This window comes from Alligator mississippiensis, chromosome 3, assembly GCF_030867095.1.
Source record: "Alligator mississippiensis isolate rAllMis1 chromosome 3, rAllMis1, whole genome shotgun sequence".
Classification (NCBI taxonomy): domain Eukaryota; kingdom Metazoa; phylum Chordata; order Crocodylia; family Alligatoridae; genus Alligator; species Alligator mississippiensis.
This window is the reverse complement of record NC_081826.1, coordinates 224,448,882-224,467,069: the sequence shown is the minus strand read 5'-3', so window position 1 is coordinate 224,467,069 and position 18,188 is coordinate 224,448,882. Positions and strand designations below refer to the sequence as shown.

The 18,188-nt window shown below is 39.5% G+C and overlaps 1 protein-coding gene across 3 annotated transcripts in view; it reads right to left on the bottom strand.

Moving 5' to 3' along the window:
* SEMA6A (semaphorin 6A) overlaps nt 1–18,188 on the bottom strand; it is a 149,512-nt gene that overhangs the window by 20,826 nt on the left and 110,498 nt on the right. For 2 of the 3 annotated variants that reach the window (XM_006275545.4, XM_014600962.3), the window contains one exon: nt 13,116–13,271. The exons of the other annotated variant lie outside the window; for it this stretch is intronic. In XM_006275545.4, coding sequence (XP_006275607.1) covers nt 13,116–13,271 — 156 coding nt within the window. The remainder of the gene's footprint in view (nt 1–13,115; nt 13,272–18,188) is intronic. 3 annotated transcript variants of the gene reach the window in all.

The window sequence follows — 18,188 nt, the reverse complement described above, 5'->3', positions numbered from 1 at the left end:
TTCATGTTGCTGTTTTATTAATTTTCTGTTTGTTATATATACATTTCTCAGTTAAGTGTCTTTTTATGCTTATTCTGGATCAAAACCTCACAGTCTATATACACAAAATCTGAGAATGCAGGTGGTGTACCTGACTGGCTTTTTGCACATCTGTAGATTAATGCATAGACTAGAACAGTAGAGGCCAACCTTTTTGGTAGGCAAGCTATAAATTAGCCCCACACCATCCCCAAGTGCCACTCTGATCCACTTCCCCTACCCCATCTACTGCTCTGCTTTCTGCTTCCTTCCCCATGCTCCCTGCTTGATCTGCTGCTTTGATTTTTGCTCCCCACCCTATCTACCACTGTGCTCCCGGCTCCTTTGATCTGTCAAATACCACACACAGGAGGCTTCCTGTGCCACTTGTGTGTGGCACCCATGACACAGGTTGTCCCCCTTGGAATAGAATATGTTTTCTGGTCTACAGTCATAGAATTTTCCACTGGAGAGGTTAACACATTTCCTGGTTTCATTCCACAGCATATTCAGCATAGGCTGTTTAGCTCTTAGAATAGGTGGGCAGTATAGTCGAAGCACATTCATTTTTATCATTTCATCTAACCAAACTGATGTAATGGTAAATTATATCATCTTTGAACATCATGATATCAGGCACTGAAAAGGAGCTGCCATTTTAGTATTATATTTTAGTTAAATTGGGCAAGATTTCTTCCTTGAGATATCTGAATCTATCAGAGGATGAGTGGAATGGAAAATTAATCAGTGTTGTACAGCATAGGTGCTTAAGGATGTCCCCTCAGACTTGGCTGTATTTAGACAAAAGCACAGAAAGTGTTGCAGGCTTCTAAGAAAGATCTCTTTAAGACCCTGAATGGATAGCAGTGTTTTGTGGAGATAAAGCAGGATGTGATCGACAAAAAGAGCAATGTTCTTTATTCTGTGTTGTGATTCCCTATAACTCTGGAGAGTCTCTGTAGCAAACTCAGGCAGTTCAATGAAGAGAGCATATAGAAGAAGTGACAGAGGACACACCTGCTTTGTGCCCTCTTACAGAGACTCTGACTGGGAGCCACTCAATAAAGAATACACACGGAGAATTGTGAAGCCGTTTGATGGATGCCATAAACTAATGCAGAAATTACATTTCTCCACTACAAAAAACAGTCTTGTAGAAATGATCAAATGTCTTCTCTGCATCTAATGCTAAAACAAGGGCCCTTTTGTTAGCTTGTTTAATGTGGTCAATGATGGCTAGTGTTTACTAAATATTATGATTTGTGTCTAATCCTGGCTTATAGCCAGATCAGTTGGTCTGAATTAGTAATGGTAGGGTAAGTAATTGTGGTGGTAGGACTTTTGCCAATAATATTTAGTAGATTACTTCATGAAATTAACAGATAGGAAAAATCTTTGAGATTTTTACCTTTTACTTCTCCCCAGAAGCAGTGTTAGGCTTCCAACCAAGAACATGGTAAGACTCTAATAAACAGATTGATGGAACAACTAAAATATCTGAAAAGATTTCTAGAACATTTTACTAAAGTGTCTGTCTTTGGAGTTGCCATTTGGGAAGTCTCTTACACCATTCTCAAATTCCCTTATTGCTCTCACTGCTTCAGATGGTACTGTATACTCTTTAGTAAGTGCAGTATTTTTTTAGGTTCTTCATAAAACAAAGTCTTTGCTTTTTTCATATGAATATGTGATGCTAAACAACAGCTTTCTTTTAGAACTTAAAATGTGTCTGTTGTTGCTTTTTTATCAGTTGTTTCATTTTCTTCCTTCACAATTGTGGATGGAATGGATGGAACATTAGTGAGACGGCATATTTTTCAAAGCATACAGCTGTCTTTATTTTCAAATTCAAAAAATTGTTGTTGGGAATGTGAAAGAGCTGCTTATGCATGTGCTAGATGTGATAATGTCAAGTTGTATCTTCATTTGAGATTTTGTTTCTTAGAAAATATCAATGCTTAGCTGCTACTGAAAGCAAGATAGCTTCTTTTCCACGGCTGACTGCTTTGCTAAAAGGGCTTTGTTATATGGGTAAAGGTCATTCCCCTGGGATTTTAAATACCTACCAAAAAGAAACCTTCCTAAGAGACTGATGTAAACTGACACCTGAAAATACTGCCATACTACTGTGCAGAGCTATGCCAATTTACATCAGCTGGATCTACCCCTTTGTGTTCACTGGTGTTCCCAGTCCTTGAGGGGATCTTTGTACGTGCTCCGGGGTGTGGGAGGGGCATTTTAATTAGAATGGCTCTCAGGAGTTCCTGTAATTAAAATGCCTGCAGCGTCTTGTGTATTCAGCATCCTGTGCTTCAAAATGGCAGCAGGGGTGCTTTAACTGAAGCTCATTTGACAAGCTTTAGTTAAAGCACCTCTGCCACCATATTGAAACATGGGGACACTGAATACATATAACACCGAGGCTGCTGGAGTGTTCTCGATTAATCGAGTCTGCTCCAATGTGTTCTAATTAGAACACATCAGAGCACACATCAGGCACATGTGTAAGTGCCCTGACTGGACTTTTAACGAGGCATATTCTGCCTCACAATCTATGATGATGATTATATTTTTCTTATCAGTTAAATATTTGGGGGCTAGTTCAGTGTCAGCAAAAATTATATCTTTTAGATGAGGAATTAGGAGCTACAGAATTGGTAATCAGGTCTTCATCACTGGGGTTTAGCAGCCTGTAGACACTGATTACTGCCTGTTCCATTAAGATAAAATTGAAAATGTTAGATTAAAAAAAATATCTGGAATCTGTGAAGAGATTTAGGTATTCTGGTTTTTAGGGCCCCCCCTAAGAACTTCTCTAAAAGATAATTTACTCTTTCTAATTATTGAAAATAAAACATTCTGAGAGAAGACAGAGAGATTTGTCAAGAGGGAGAAGGCTGGCTTAACAGTTGATGAAAAAACATTTTAGTTCAGAGGGATCCCATTATGACATAGATTTGATATAGACTCTTGTGCCATGCCCTTCCTATGGATAGTGGAAGAGAGATGGCTGGAACATCCCCATTTTGATGAGGGGCCCCGGCACCTGGAGTAAAAGGAGTGTACTTTGAGCAGCTCTTTTGTATGATAAAGAACTGTCCCAACACAGCTGTTCCCAGGATACAGGGAATACAGTGGTAGTTTTGCAGCATCCACTTCTGAGATGCACTGTGTGCTCGTTGGCCACTTTTGAAGCTGCGGTCCATACATTAAGTTGTATGCTGCAGAGCAAGTGATGATATCCTTTTTACATATAGTAAATGAGTATCCCCAAGGGTACCTTTGTGTGTATTCACTAAGGCAGATACTCAGCCTACATTTCCATAGCTCTACTAAAGTCTATGACTGAGTATCAGATCACCTATGTTCAAAGATGTTTAAATGCTTGCACTAGATTTTGGCATTTTTTTCCATAGGACTGGCAAAAGGCACATTGCAGAGACAAAGGCAATATCCTCATCAAATTCCAAACCCCTGCTCCATAGCTTCTCACAATAATGCATACATGAGATTTTTAACCATGGGCAAATAAATGCCATTTCCCTTAGCCTTTTTCTCAGATGTAGCTGTATCATTTTAGTGGAAACTTTAAAAATAACTCAGTCTGAAGCAGTCAGTGGCATAGAAAATTAAAGCTTGAATGGTTAACATTTGGCAAAGTATTAAAGCAACTGGGAAGTGTCAGTGTAACTATCAGCATCACTACCACATTTGCCTATAATATCCTGCTGAGGGTTATATGTGGAGACTGCTTATAAAATAATTACAATTAAAAATAGAAAAAGTTGCAGTCTTTAAGTTATCACATAAGCAATATAGCTAATTATGCTGGAATATTATCTTACATTGGTTCTTGGCTTTTTGACAATTATAAAATAAGTAGCAAGCCTGGAATAAATTAAAATAAGATACTTAAGCACATGCATAACTTTAAGCAGCTGAATAATTTCATTAAAGTCAATGGGACTGCTCAAGTGCTTAAAATTATGCATGTGTTTAAGTATCTTGCTGAATTGAGGACATTTTTAGGAGACATTGCTTTTCAAATGCAATGACATTTGCTTATTGTGTTTAATATTAAATACAATTAAACATGGTAAAATATGAATTATACTGCTTAAACTTTGTAATTAGGTGTGTTAGTCTTTAATTAGTAAGCTTAAGCTCCATTGTTTAGTGAGAAAAAACCTAACTTTATCTGTTTTTATTTACAACCTTAAATCTAGTGCAAAGATCTTGGACTATCAAGGCCATAAATGTAGAAAAGGGTATTGATAATACTCAGAAGAAGGTTATTTACTTGAATGGAATATAGGCAGTATTTTGTAAAGACCTATTAAATGGTCTGCAGATTATATGCACAGTGTAGAGTGCTCTTAATCAAGATCCTCAACATTTAGGTGTTCATAAAATTATTTCAGGAAATATTCCATATTAATTAATATAATCATTGAAACTAGGCACATACTATATAGGAAAATGAATTATTCAAATATCTTTAATTTAACAGAATATTGACATTTTAATTATATAGTGGCATTAATTTAACACAAAAAGCTGCCTTAAGATTCTTTTGCAGTTAAGATGTTCTGCTTCTAAATTTCTATAAAGTTCAGAGCCTTTATTAGGGTTTTTAAATTTAAAGGGACAAGCTCCTTTTTTACTGACTAGTCCTCAACCCAAGTAACCTGGAACCAGAAGAGATGTCACCAAACTGGTATAAATGACACTTATAGTCACATTCAAAGTGTCCTTTGGCTGTTTTTATATAAAGGTAGAGGTAGTTAGGCAGAAGGCAGGGTAGAGATGCACCTTATAGACTAACTAAGATATATACAGAGTGCGTGACTTTGAGTTCTCTTCATTAAATACTGTGAAAGGACAGATAGCCAGGTGGGTCAGTACACTTTACATCAGCCTTCAGTCTAGTTCAGGGACTCTCAACCAGGGTGCTGCAGCACCCTGGGGTGTCTTGAGATCTTTTCAAGGGTGCTGTGGGTTGCTACACAATATCAGCACTGTTAGGTTTACAAACATGATTCACAATATAAACCCAGAGATTTCAAAATAGAATTCATAGTGTTAAAGACAATCTGAGCTGTTGAGGTGTTTCTGAATTCTTTGCAATAGAAGAATTGCTCTCCTATTTTTTGTAGTAAGAAAATGAGTGAAAAGTAAGAGCTGGTATGCTCCAAGGGGTGTCTTGAGCCAAATGGGGGGTGCCTTGAGTCTAAAAAGACCCAGTACCACTGGCATAGTTGGAAGGATGCCAGGATTAGTGGAGAACAGGTCGCAGAATGAAAGAGTAAAAAAAATTTGTGCTCTACTTGCCCTATTGGGTAATGAATGAACAGAGCTGAGAATCTAGGCCATCAGGTGATGCATGTGCTGCCCTGATCATAGAGTAGTTTCTTTGATGTATAGGACATAGTCTTTTTTACTGAAGCAGTGGAGAAAAGTCCAGGGACATTGACAGTTTTTCCCTGTTTGAATGACTAAGACCTCTATTTCTTGCTCACGGCAGCCTATAAAATGGATTGCCTACCTTTAAACCTGTGTAGATGGATAATTACATAGGTCAGGGATGAAGACCATCTCCTGCAGCCATATCTGACATTTGACGAGTTCTATTTTTAACTTATTCTGTTTGTAGTTGTAGATCCTGTAGTTCAGGGATCCAATCAGAGAAAAAGCTTTTTGGATTAGGAAGCCTGGGGAGGCCCTGGAGTCGCAGGTTGAGCAGACAGCTTCTATTGTAAATATTTCCACCTTTCTCCTTGGAGCAATTGACAGGTCTCTGTAGCTGTCTGAGCTGATCCAAATGCTGCTACTCATGGTTCCACTGTTATTTTTTAACTGAAATCTGTCTTTCCTTTCAGTTAAGTGGCCTAAAGAAAGTCATAAAGCTGTTTTTGATTTCTGAAAATGTAAAGTCAAGTACTGTGATCAAGTATAAAGTAATTACTTGTGTGATCTGGCTGGACAGTAAGTGCATTTGATTTGCTTGCTGATCTTTATACCTGTCTTCTCAAAATGTGAGTTTTACTGTCATTCTTAAAACTCCGAAAGTAGCCCACATCTCTTTAGAAAGCTTTGTGGTTAAATCCACCGGGGGAGACCATAATTACTTCTTGCAATAAGGATCTAAGTAAGATTCAGTTCAGGAGCCCATGGAAATGGAACTACTGTTCTGCAGTACATAACTTCTTCCTCCTATTTTACAGTATGTTCATCTTGCTCATGAATCGTGCTACTTTTTTGCCTCCCTTGTATTAGCTCCTTCTTTGTTTTTCAATCTTCTGTTATATGCAATCTTAAGGAAGTTTCAGGGCCAAAACATCTTAAGAAAATCTACTGTCTGGAACAGCTTTCCTTCATCTCTCGATTGTATCAGCTTCCTATTTCATTTTCATTCTATTCCTCATTAATTATTATTTAGCTTTCTCTGAAGTTGTGAGGGAAATGTGATTGGAGATAATACGGTATTATATGGCCCTGGAAACAGGCATTCCCTATCCATAAATCTGAGACAGGCAATATCAGTAGAGCTTTTTCACACTGTTCTGCCATTGTGTGCCTCAATCCAAGTGAAGGGACCACTTTTAGAGGTGACAAAATCATTCGGCTTCCAACTCCATTACATTTTTAACATTTTTGGTACATCTGCCAGTTTTTAGGGTGTCTTTTGTGATACCGATCCCCATCTATAGGAAATGGGCTGTCACTATTGACTTGATATGGAATTGCATTTGGGTCCTAGAGTTGAAAAACACAGTATCCCATTGCTAAGTGTCTTTGTTACCCCAACCCCTAGACAATCCACCTATCTGAAGTATTCCAGCCAAGTAGTTAATGGCTTTAAAAGAAAATTTCTTAGGGTTCTGATTAAGAAGCTACTGTATATGACAAACATGAATAATATTCCCTTTATAAACATGGATGTTTACAACAATCTGATGCTAATTCACCTAAAAATGTTTTAAGAAAAAAAACTATATGGCTTTCTTTAGACTAGATTAATCTAAATAACCTTTGTTTATACCCAAATGGGAAAAATAATTAAATGTAATACAGATTTAATACTAGGTTTGATCTAGACAAGGATATAGAAACAAGTTTAAATAGACTCAATCTTGCAACCACTCATCTCATATAACTGAAATTGCAGTATGAAGCACTGCTTGGTTTCATACTTCAAACTTTAGTTACATGCTACAGAAAAAGTGTGAAATATAGAAAGGTCTGATTCTTCCTTTCCTGTTTTTACACTGATATTTAACTGGCTTCACATTAATGTATTTAGGCCATTATGGTAATGAAATGAAGTATCAGCCCTCAGATTCTATGTTCACTGCTTTTCCAGTATCTACCTGGGATCTGTGTTCAGCAGCTAGAAAATATTATGAAACCATAAAGAGGCTGACATACTACTTCGTATCATGCAGACAATTATTTAGTTCTGATATGGGATACTAAATATAGGTGATATGGGATATTAAAAGTAAGTCTAATCATACAGCTTACTCCAAGTGTATACATCTAGAATACAAGTCTCTTCCCTGTCCCATAGATAAAATTGATGGTGCAGCTACTTCTTTGTTATGCCTGAAACAGTGCCTGACAAGAACCTGGCTGGCTGTGAGATCACCATAACTGGGACCATTATCAAAATCAAAATATTTGGTTGACCTTGGAAATTACAAAAAATAATAGTAATAACAATAATAATTCAAAGTATACTCTTTGCAAATTCTATGCCACACAGAATTCACTTCTGAGTTATTGCAAAATGTCAGTAGGATAATAATGAATTTTCTCTATCACCTCTTACGTCAACATGCTTGGAATCCTTCTGGTCCTTGAATATATCAGCATATAATGTAATGTCATGCAAAAATATACACTGAAAATTTAAAACATACTCTTCAGGCCAAATCTAGTTCTAAGCTTGAAGGTACAAGCCCCATTAAGTTCAGCTTATGCAAAATAAAGCTAGACCTTCATCTTTACCAGGGAGCATTTTTGTGTTCATTTCGGTTCCTTGCATACATTACCTTAATAAATAAAAATTTAAAACAGTTGGATTATTAGCTTCTCTATTGTGATAATTCTTGAAATGTCATATAAAGTGAAACAGTGCCTGACAAGTTATAAAATTCCTGAAATGCCATATAAAGCTGGCTCTTTGGAGCAGAATCTTCCTTATATTTTGTACACTCTCCAGTACTGTGCACACTGTCAAAGTCATTCAAATAATTAATTACACCACCTTTTTCTGGCAATAGGAAATATTTTTTAGGTGCATCTTTCAAATGTATAATCTTTGCCTTCCTTGTACTTACTAGATGGCCACTTTGAAGGGCTGGCCCTAGCAATTTCACTGAGTTGAACAAAATAATTCTGTCACTCTGTCTCCCACATTTGCATGTCTAACTGCACTGACCAATCAGAAGCTGTGAATCATTAATAAATTCTGGGATGTCACCAATTGCCCAGTTTGTCCACAGGATGGTACTTCCTAATGGGTACAGAAATTATATAACAGAGCTAGGGCTGCAGGTATTAAGAGAAGCTGAAAAATGAGATTCCAGCATATACTATTTTCATCATAATGGTCACATAATGTAAAGAAATGTACTGATTACTCTTGGCAGTATAGACTGGGCACTTGACTTTCAAATCAGATTTCTACCCCTGTTGTGTTATGGCTAATGAACAGCAATTTTACTACAAAAAAAAAAAAAGTGTTGAGATCTGGCATATCTTTTCTTTACATGAGTACTGAGGGGACAAAAAGGCAAATCCTGAATCTGGTAAAAATAACCCTTGGACTTTGATCTTTTGCTAGAGTAAACCAGCTAATTCCTCTCAACTGAATGGAACAGAATTAAAAAACATGGTAAAACCAAGAAAGTGGAAGTCACGGCTGCATCTAATTTATCACTGTTATGATTAAAAGGCAGGCTCCAGACATAAGGGACCAAGAGAAAAAAAGAGCAGTTGGCTGGTTTTGTGCTAATGAATCTAGGACTTGAAAGATATCAGGCATTTCTAAAGAAAGGCAGTAAGGACAGGAGACAGCAGATGAAGGCCAGCAGGGTAATGAAGGGCAAGAGCCAGTTACTCCCGAAGAAAATTACTTCATTTTCTTCATTTACATTCTTTAGTAGCCTTACATGTCTAGTTCACATTTTGTTAGTAGGACTATACACAGACACAGCACTACAATACTATTCAAAGTGTACAGGGTAAAGCCTTGGAACATTCCACATAAGAAGCTTGGTTTTGTTATTATTTGAGGGAGGGAGACTAAGTACAATGGCAGCAGAAGGGAAGGTTAGGCTTGCAAAGTGAGGTTTATTGTTCTGACAGAGGTGAGAAAAACACAGAATTAAATTAAGACTGAAAACACAGCAAGAAAGAGAAAACAAAACCAAAAACAAAAGCTAAACATACTCTGGAAATGCATTCTATTTGAAAGATAAAAGGAGAAAAATACGGTGGAGTTTGCCAATCAGAATTGATTTTTCACTCTGCAGTAGCAAGGAGAGATTATTTAAAGGCCAAAATGAAAAAGCCAGTGGGATGGCAACACATAGGTCCTATTCTATGGTTTGCAATACACATTTTCATCTTGGCAAGAAACATGAGGTAGCTCAGAAACAATTCCAGAGTATATTTAGCTACTAAAGCTGCGGCACACAAATGTCACATTCCCATGAGTCAAACCTTTTAAAGAACCCCCTCTTTACACCCCCATAGATATTCCCCAAGATGCCTGTGCTGAATTAAAAGCTGAACATATGGATGGATGTGACATCATCAAAGCACCAGTGTCACAGAAAATAAAGTAGCAAGTGGATTCTGTACAATTAGTACAATTAGCGCAAAGTCATTTGTGAGTGCAGGAAAAGAAAGAAAACACTTTCCAAAGGAATAAACACAACCACTGAAGAACACTACAAAGCACTTTGCAAAACAAAAAGGGAATGTTAAAAAAAGAAAGAAAAAATTATTTGTGAACGTGTAAAAGGAAAAGAAATCCACAGCAAAAGTGAAAACAAAATCTTTATAAAAGAAGAGTAAGCGTAAAATTGTCGGGTTTAATTTTGCATAACAACTCGTTCCTTTGCCCTTTTACAATATTGAAGCAAGAGTAATTTTGGAACCAAGTGGGCTCTGACTGGGCAAGGCAAGGAGTAACAGCACACAAGTACACGATCATGATAAACACCCATGCGGTCACCTCTGCCGCCATTGTTATTATTGTGTGTAGCCTGCTTCCAGCTTTGTCAATATTCATAATTAGACCCCAAAGAATGCATGATATTTAAATGACCCTGTCAAGTGCTAATACGACTCTTTGGTAACCATCACTCCCTAGGGAGGTAACTGTTCAGTGCAAGCTACCTCATCAGTCAGTGAACTGAAGCAAAAATGATTAGAACCCAAGAGCTATACATTTATTAATATTTTCACTGTGTGCTGTTCTGGCACACCAGATGCTTTTAAGAAGTAGCCTTCCGTCCATTAAGAAGTTGTTCTGTGTGGAACCACACATAGCAAATAATGTCATTAGCATTCATATACACTTCTGCATTCCTCTCTGGCACATTAAGGGACAGATCCTCTGCTACTGGTGTAATCTGGCATAGCTCTATTGACATCTGTGGACCCATGCAACTGTATACCAGGAAAGAAGCTGACCTCAAGGCTGTATCCCCAATACAGATACAGACCGGGCCTTCTTAAACACAAACCCTTCTTTGTCTCTCTTTCTGAGTGGGTGGGAGAAAGTCAGAACTTCCTTTTGGGGATTGTAGGGGAGAGAAGACATGAGCACTTCCTGAGACACCTTGCCTTTATCTCAAGAATGCTGTATGTGACCAAGAGGTGAACTGAAAAAAATGACTGCTTTTCTGCCAGTAGCAACATCCCAGATATATTGACCAGACAAAACAGGAGTTGCAGGTAAATCACCCGTTACCATTTCAGATTGTATGATGAGTTACTCTGTTTTACTTTCTATGTGGTGAGCAGAAAAGCGTTTCTCCCAATGTTGCTGTAGCAGAGCTAAAGACTAAGGCAGGGGTGGCCAAAGTCTGGCCCACGGGCCAGATAGGGCCAACAGCAGACTCTATTTCCCAGCAGCTCCTGCTGCGGCAGGTCCTTCTGGCTGCCACCGCCCAATCTAACCCCACTGTCCAGGCATTCCAGACTGTCCTCCCTGCATTCACTACTGGGGTGGGACCTGTGCGAGCAGGGCACACAGCCTGGTGGCTGGGATGGGGCCGTGGTTGGGAGCGAGACGGGCAGGTGGGGCTAAGGACACCCCAGGATCTTGGGAAGGATGGGGCAGAACTGCAATCTGCTGCCAGCACATTGCTATGATAAGCATCGGTTTCTTGGTCAGGGGTGCATAGGGAGCAGATTGTGGCTCTGCTGCAGCCCCATGCTGTCACTGCCCCAAGATCCCAGCTCTGCAGCAGCCCCCTGCCCAGCCGGGCGGTCTGCCCATGCAGTTCCTGTCCAGCCAGTCTCCAGGGAAATGAGCTGGGGGGGCCACCTGGACAGAGGCTGCTGGGAAATGGAGTCCAGCTGCTGGCCAGAGCTGCCATTTTACTTACCCCTGGACTAAGGGCTATATTCAAGGAATGACTTAGACAGCCAAAGTGCAATTCATAAGCCAAAGTCCAAAGGTGTGATCCTCAAATTCCTTGCTCAGTTGCTCTCAAATCCTGGAGGTGCCTAAACTCCACAGGCATTTCAGTTTTTTTTACTTTAAGTTGTCCAGGCATCTTAAGTTCTGCTTCTGCATGAGACCAGAAGTGCCTCATTCTGAGCACCTGGGTACATAGCTCATGCATAAGCCTGATCAGACTTTGTGAAAACCTGTGCATGGGGGCCTATACTGTCCTCATATACAGTATATAGGTCTGGGAGTGGGGTAGAGGCAAGTGGTCCAAGTCACGGCTGTGGATTCCATGAGGCAAAAGTGCACTTAAAGTTTAGGCCCTGCAATGTTGAGCATTATAATCCTTAAGCCATTTTGTCAATCTATCCTGGGGTAGGCAACCCCTAGCACAGGTGCCAGAGTGTGGCATATGAAGGCATTTTACTTGGCACGTGTGCCTTGGGCAGGTGGTGGGAAAGGGGCCATGGATGCACTGCTACAACAAGGATCAGGCCCTTTGCATCTCGTTCACCTTCCGTCCCTGGCATGCCAACAACTTACAAGTCAAGGTTGTGGGTGTTTCTGGCATTTTGCCCAAAACACTGCCAACCCCTGATCTATCCCATAGGTGCTTTTGAGAATCCCACTAAAAACCTACTTGCATCTTAAAAAAATTAATAACCCTCTACACAGCCCAACCCCCCAAACGTGTTTATAAGCCTAAATCTCATTGGCCACGTCTACATGAGATGTGACTGCACAGTTGTCACTGCACAGTCAGTACTAAATGACTGTGCGGTAACCCAAGTTACTGCGCGGTAGTGCCAACAAATGGCTTTTTTGTGAAGCTACTGCACAGTAACCTGAGACTGCTGTGCAGTAGCATCATGTCATGCTTTCTGCCATGCAACACTACTGCACAGTAGTCTTGGGTTACCGTGCAGTCAGCATCTCATTTAGATGAGGCCATTGATAACAGAAAATGTTGGCTGCTTAAGTACCTTTAAGGATATGAGCCTATATGCCCATCTGCATGTGATTAGGCTAAATTAATCAAGGCTTGCTGAGTATTTAGATGGAAAGCAATACAGAAATGCATCGTTAATAATAATATAAAGCAGTGAATCATCCTTCATCAAAGATGATGATGAAACTCAAGCTTAAACAGTTAAATCTCCACCTCCTCAACTCACATCTACATACTCGCTGTAAATTCACATACATTTATTTGTGTTGTGTGGTTTCCTTAGTAAATAGCTAGGGCTAAGTCTAAGATTGCTTATTTTGCTTCTGACTTTGCGATAAGCTTTTAATTACAGAGCAGGAATTTTATTACATGTTGCCCTGAGCCAGCTGGAAGCAGTTACACTGTAGTCACCCCCCCCTCCCTTTCCATCATAGGAAGTCATTTCCAAGGCCTTACCCTTCTTGTCTTGGTGATTATGAGATGACACTGCCACATGATCTGTATTTTCAGATGAGCCAACCGGATCCTTCCAATCCAGCATCCTAGTATCATAACCCTCTTGAGCCGGAGAGTCAGAAGTGGTGGTGCTTGGAAGTAGTGAACTGGAGTGTCCTGTTCATGTTATAAATACAGTTAGGAAAGATATGACACATTAGTCACTGGCCTGGCTATCTTACACTCAGGTGCACAAGCACTGCTTTCCCTGAATGATGGATAGACTTCTCTGAAGCTGCACAATGTTTTAAAAGCTGTTTGAAGCCATTGCCCATAGGAAATGCAGAACTTGAACCTGTTGGGTCAGTAAAAGGACCCACTTTCAGAAGAATCAAAGAATGTTTACGGGTCTCTGAAACACTGGCTTTGCTTATATTCAAAGCTGTAGTGGTTTGGGTATAACATGACTGAGTTAAACTGATGCAGCCAGGTATGAGCACTCTTCATTCATTTCCAATTCATTTTCAAGTCCGTTGGCCTTGATTCAGTACGACAGTGACTTAAAACTATCTGATTACAAGCTGAATTTCCAGCAAATTAAGTGTCCGCACTCCATTGCACGGGTTTAGCTGATTTTCAAGCCAATTTAAAGTTAAAATAGTGCAACTTTTAATATAGATAAATCTTGAGACTGATATATTAACCACACACTGAACAGATCAGCTGATTCTTGCCTCAGGTTCCCGATGGAATGACAGACTGTCCAGGACTTGGGTGCTCCCATGGTGACAAAAAGTTTATGAAATGCCATATGCTTTGTTATTTTCTCACATTGTTCTAGTGCTTTGGAGTGGTCTCTGCCCAAATGGGCTTATTAATTGGTCCAAAGGGGACTGTGTAATACAGCTAAAAGGAGAGCAGGCAAAAAACTGAGCATTATTTCCAGCCCCCACTCGCATGATTTTTGTCAGGGACAGAAGTCACATGACCCCGAGCAGTATCTACTGACTCCTGTGGCTACTTTTATGATATTTGTCTACTGACTCCCTGTGGATGGAGCCCTGACATTTTTTAATCAGCCTGCGCCTTTTCAAGCTTTAATTTGTCTCTGCCCTGAGGGAGAAAGTTTTTTTCAGGCTATTTATTTGGAGCCAAGCTCCAGTTTTCCATGCAGGCTGCTACATACTACAGAAGCCATAATCTCGACTGCAGGAAAGGTTTATAGTCCTGTTCCATGAAGTTTTATAATGATTCAAAACACTGTTCTTGCTGTTTTTATTAGAAAGGCTGTTGCAAACACCTCTGACATGCTGCAGATTAACAAACAACATGCGCATGGGGCATGGCCAGCCAGGCTAAAAAAATCCCCAAAACAACCAAAAAACCAAAACAAAAGATGTATAAACCTAAAATGGGACTTAGGTGAAATTTAGGCAGGTAACTCCGAAGTTACAGTCCTGAAAACCCGTGCTCAACTGCTGTCTAACCCTGTTAAGATGCACCTAATTCTATAAGTGACTCAGCTCTGTAAGCGACCTCAATGCCTGGCTTATCAGGATCCAGAAGCTAGGCAGTCCTTTGCCTAAGTCCCTGGATGCCTGACATATACCACCAAGTTTGAATGTCCTCACAAAATGCAGGGGAAGCTGCTGCTTTCTTTCGAAATCTGGCTGAAGTAGGTGGAACTCCTTTTTATATAACAGCCTAGTGGTTTGTTAGAGCACCAACCTAAATTCAATTTTCTTTTACTCATGAAAGGATTCACCTCCTAGGAACATTCCCTAACCAGCTATCTTTTAGTTGGTTGGTGGGATAATCCCCTTCTGCTGTTGAAACTGTGGCACTATGCAAAAAAGAGCAGAAGGGAAACTGATTCTGATGGGTGAGACCTTGATTCCAAACTGCGTTCGTAGGCCTGTTCTGTATTTTACATTAAAACACTCATTTGATAAAACAATGCTCTAAGAAGCTGTATCCTGCACATGCTGACTTTAGGTGGCTTCCTGTACTGGCTGTTCTGGATCACATTTTGAGGTGCTTAGGATTTCCTTGCACGCTATACAGGGAGCAGAGGCATCTGATTCAGGGCCCTAGATTCCAATTTAGGAGCCAGGCAGACAAGGTTCTTTGGGTAAATCTGATCTCTTTTATTAGACCAACTCAAATAGTTGGAAAACTTCTTTGCTATTTGAATTGGTCTAATAAAAGAGATCAGATTTACCCAAAGAACCTTGTCTGTCTGTGTCCTTCGACTAACACGACTACAACCTACACCCCTGTAATTCAGGAGCCAGGGATCTAAATAGCTGTTGATGTATCTAAGTGCTAGATGCCTAAATCTGGCTGATCTGGTTTGTAACCACCTCACAAGGTTGAAGTGCAGTGGGAGTCAGCAAAAAAGCAGCGGCTTTCTGTTGAATTGCTTTCTATTAAATTCTGCTAAATTCTACTAAATTTAATGGACCCACACTGAATGTTAATTCATCCGGAGAGAAAGAAAAAAATCTCTCTGCTTTTCCCATATACTTTCTAGTAGTTTATATGATTCATCACACAGGGTTACATGCAGTGGCACTTTGGACAACATTTAATCTAGGACATGAAGATAGCCATCTCCTGTATTTAACTGGTACCATTTGCAGGAAAAGCAGGTCAGATCCACAGTGTTTTTACCATGGACCCAGCCTTGAGATGCTACAGTAAATCATTAACATGATTAATTTAGAGCTGTACCCCAGGCTGCAGAATTATGCTGACAAGGGCACTGTATTATTCTTTATCTATCATGACAGGAAGTGTGGTTCCACCAGTTCTCTTTAATACTGCAAATGAGAGGCTGCATTTTGTTTAAAGAGATTTTTTTTGTATTGCTTACATACAATAGAGAAGCCAAGGAGATTATCCACTTCTAAAGACTTCCACAAATCTACAGAGCAGTGCTGGAAGTATTGGTAACAGTTAAATGGATAGATTCTGATCCAAATGTGCTGTTTGGCCTTCAACTGTGCCAAAGAGGCACCTCTTTCCAAAGGGGCTGGTGCAGCTCCAGCTTGTGAACACATGCGCCTTTCTAAAATAGCAATATGCTGTAGCTCGAAAGCTCTGCCTTCCATACCATTTTATGCCTGTCAGCTCTTATGCTCATCCCCAAGAAATAACAGAAGCAATGGGACAGAAAACAGGCTAGAAAGTAGAAATTATGAAACTTTCATGCTTTATTTTCCCTCAGGGTAAAACTATCATGCTAGGATTTGTGGGGTTCCAGACTCCAAGTTAATACCCCATTCAACAACTGCAATAATGTGTGCAATATTTGGTGAGCCCTGCAAATAATGCTGCCCTCCACATAAGAAACCAATTAGTCATAGCTTGATAAGGAGTTATAAGCAAGAGAAAGTACTGCCAAGTAGCAGTCATATTTTATACCTGTGTTTGATATGCATTTTATATCCACATCTCTGTGCAGACACTTTCAATTTAGCTGTGTTCAAGGGGCAATTTTATGGTAATGCCATAAGTATGGCTAAGGAAAAACATTTCTTAATACGGTAATCTAGGGGAAATATATGCCTAAGGGACACGTTTTCTGCAGAAAGATTTCCTGAACCATATGCTACAAATACATGGAGAACTCCCTGGTAATGGAAATCTATGGCTATGTGAAGATATTAATGTGTACCAGATGGCAGTTAGGTAGAGAAGTGTTTTACATAAATGCAAGAAAGCAGCTTATTCACTCTGTTACTAATGTGTTAGTCTAGTACATGTTGAGAAATGATTTTCTACCTGTAATTGAGAGAAATTTCTTCTATTTGATATACTTGAGAGAGGAAGAGGGGCAGCAATGGATGAAAGCATCATAACCTTTCCCACTTGTATTCAAGCCTAATGCTGCAGACATTTACTGCTGGATGCTGGTTGCTCCCATGAGAGCAGTATTACTGTACCTGGTCAGCATTTGTGAAATCAGCCCCTTAGGGTGAAATTCATCCTTCAGCAGTGTGCCATCAAAAAAGTATGTGCTACTTAAGTTTCACTTATACCCTCCAAGTAGGGCTTAAGAAGGATGTAAAAGGTATGCAGAGGTACACTTCACCCAGAGTGATTGTTGCATCTCAACAATGAACTGTACAGTTTGTAATATGCAACCAGCCTTTTTCTCATTAGGCCTCATTGCACCTTCCAATAGTGTAAAAATGCTTTACAGCAATATAAAGTGGCTTTAGCATAAATGAGAATTCATTTATGCTAGTCCAATATCTCTATATAGTGAGAGTCCAATATCATTGTCTTAACACACACTATGGTTATAAGCAATTCTATGTTATTTCTTCGTTAATATTTTGCCTTTGTTTTAAAATTACGCACCTGAACAATTGCAGGTATATACTACTTTCCAGGCCTTTATTGTTAAGGCAGACTTGCTGTTTAAAGAAACAGGCTTTTTAAAAATCTGATTTAGGGGCCTGCATCATTTGTGAAGCTCTGCCTTTGAGGTTCTGTAATCATCATAATAAGACAGGAACAAGCAATCAGATCCAGCAAGAGTATTGCACATTGAGGAATTTTGAAGTTGTAATTTAGTTTGTGTCTGTAAGCACTGATGGTGATTCAGAAGGGTTGTATTTCGTTAATGACTATTCATTCTATAGTGTACTTATAGAATATAGAGAGATTTTTTAACTTTAAAACAAAGACAGGGATTCAATATGTATGTGGTAGTTAATCTAATGTTCACATCATTAAGACCTTAGAGCCTAAGATGTTCTACACACTGGGCACATCTACACGAGATGCTAACTGTGCAGTAGCCTAATAATACTGCACAGTAGCGTGCCAGGCAAAAACTGTGCTTATATGCTACTGCACAGTAAGCATCACTAAAAACCCGGGTACTGGTGCTGCACAGTAGCATGAGTTACTGCACATTGATTTAGTACTTGGTTAACCACGTACTAAACGTAATGTGCTGTAACTACAGTGCGTTAATGAACATGTAGATACACCCATTTTCCTATTAGCAACTGTAGCAACCTAATAGAGAATTAGAAGGAAAGGCTAAATCACTACTACAGAGGGAGAAAGGAATGTGGC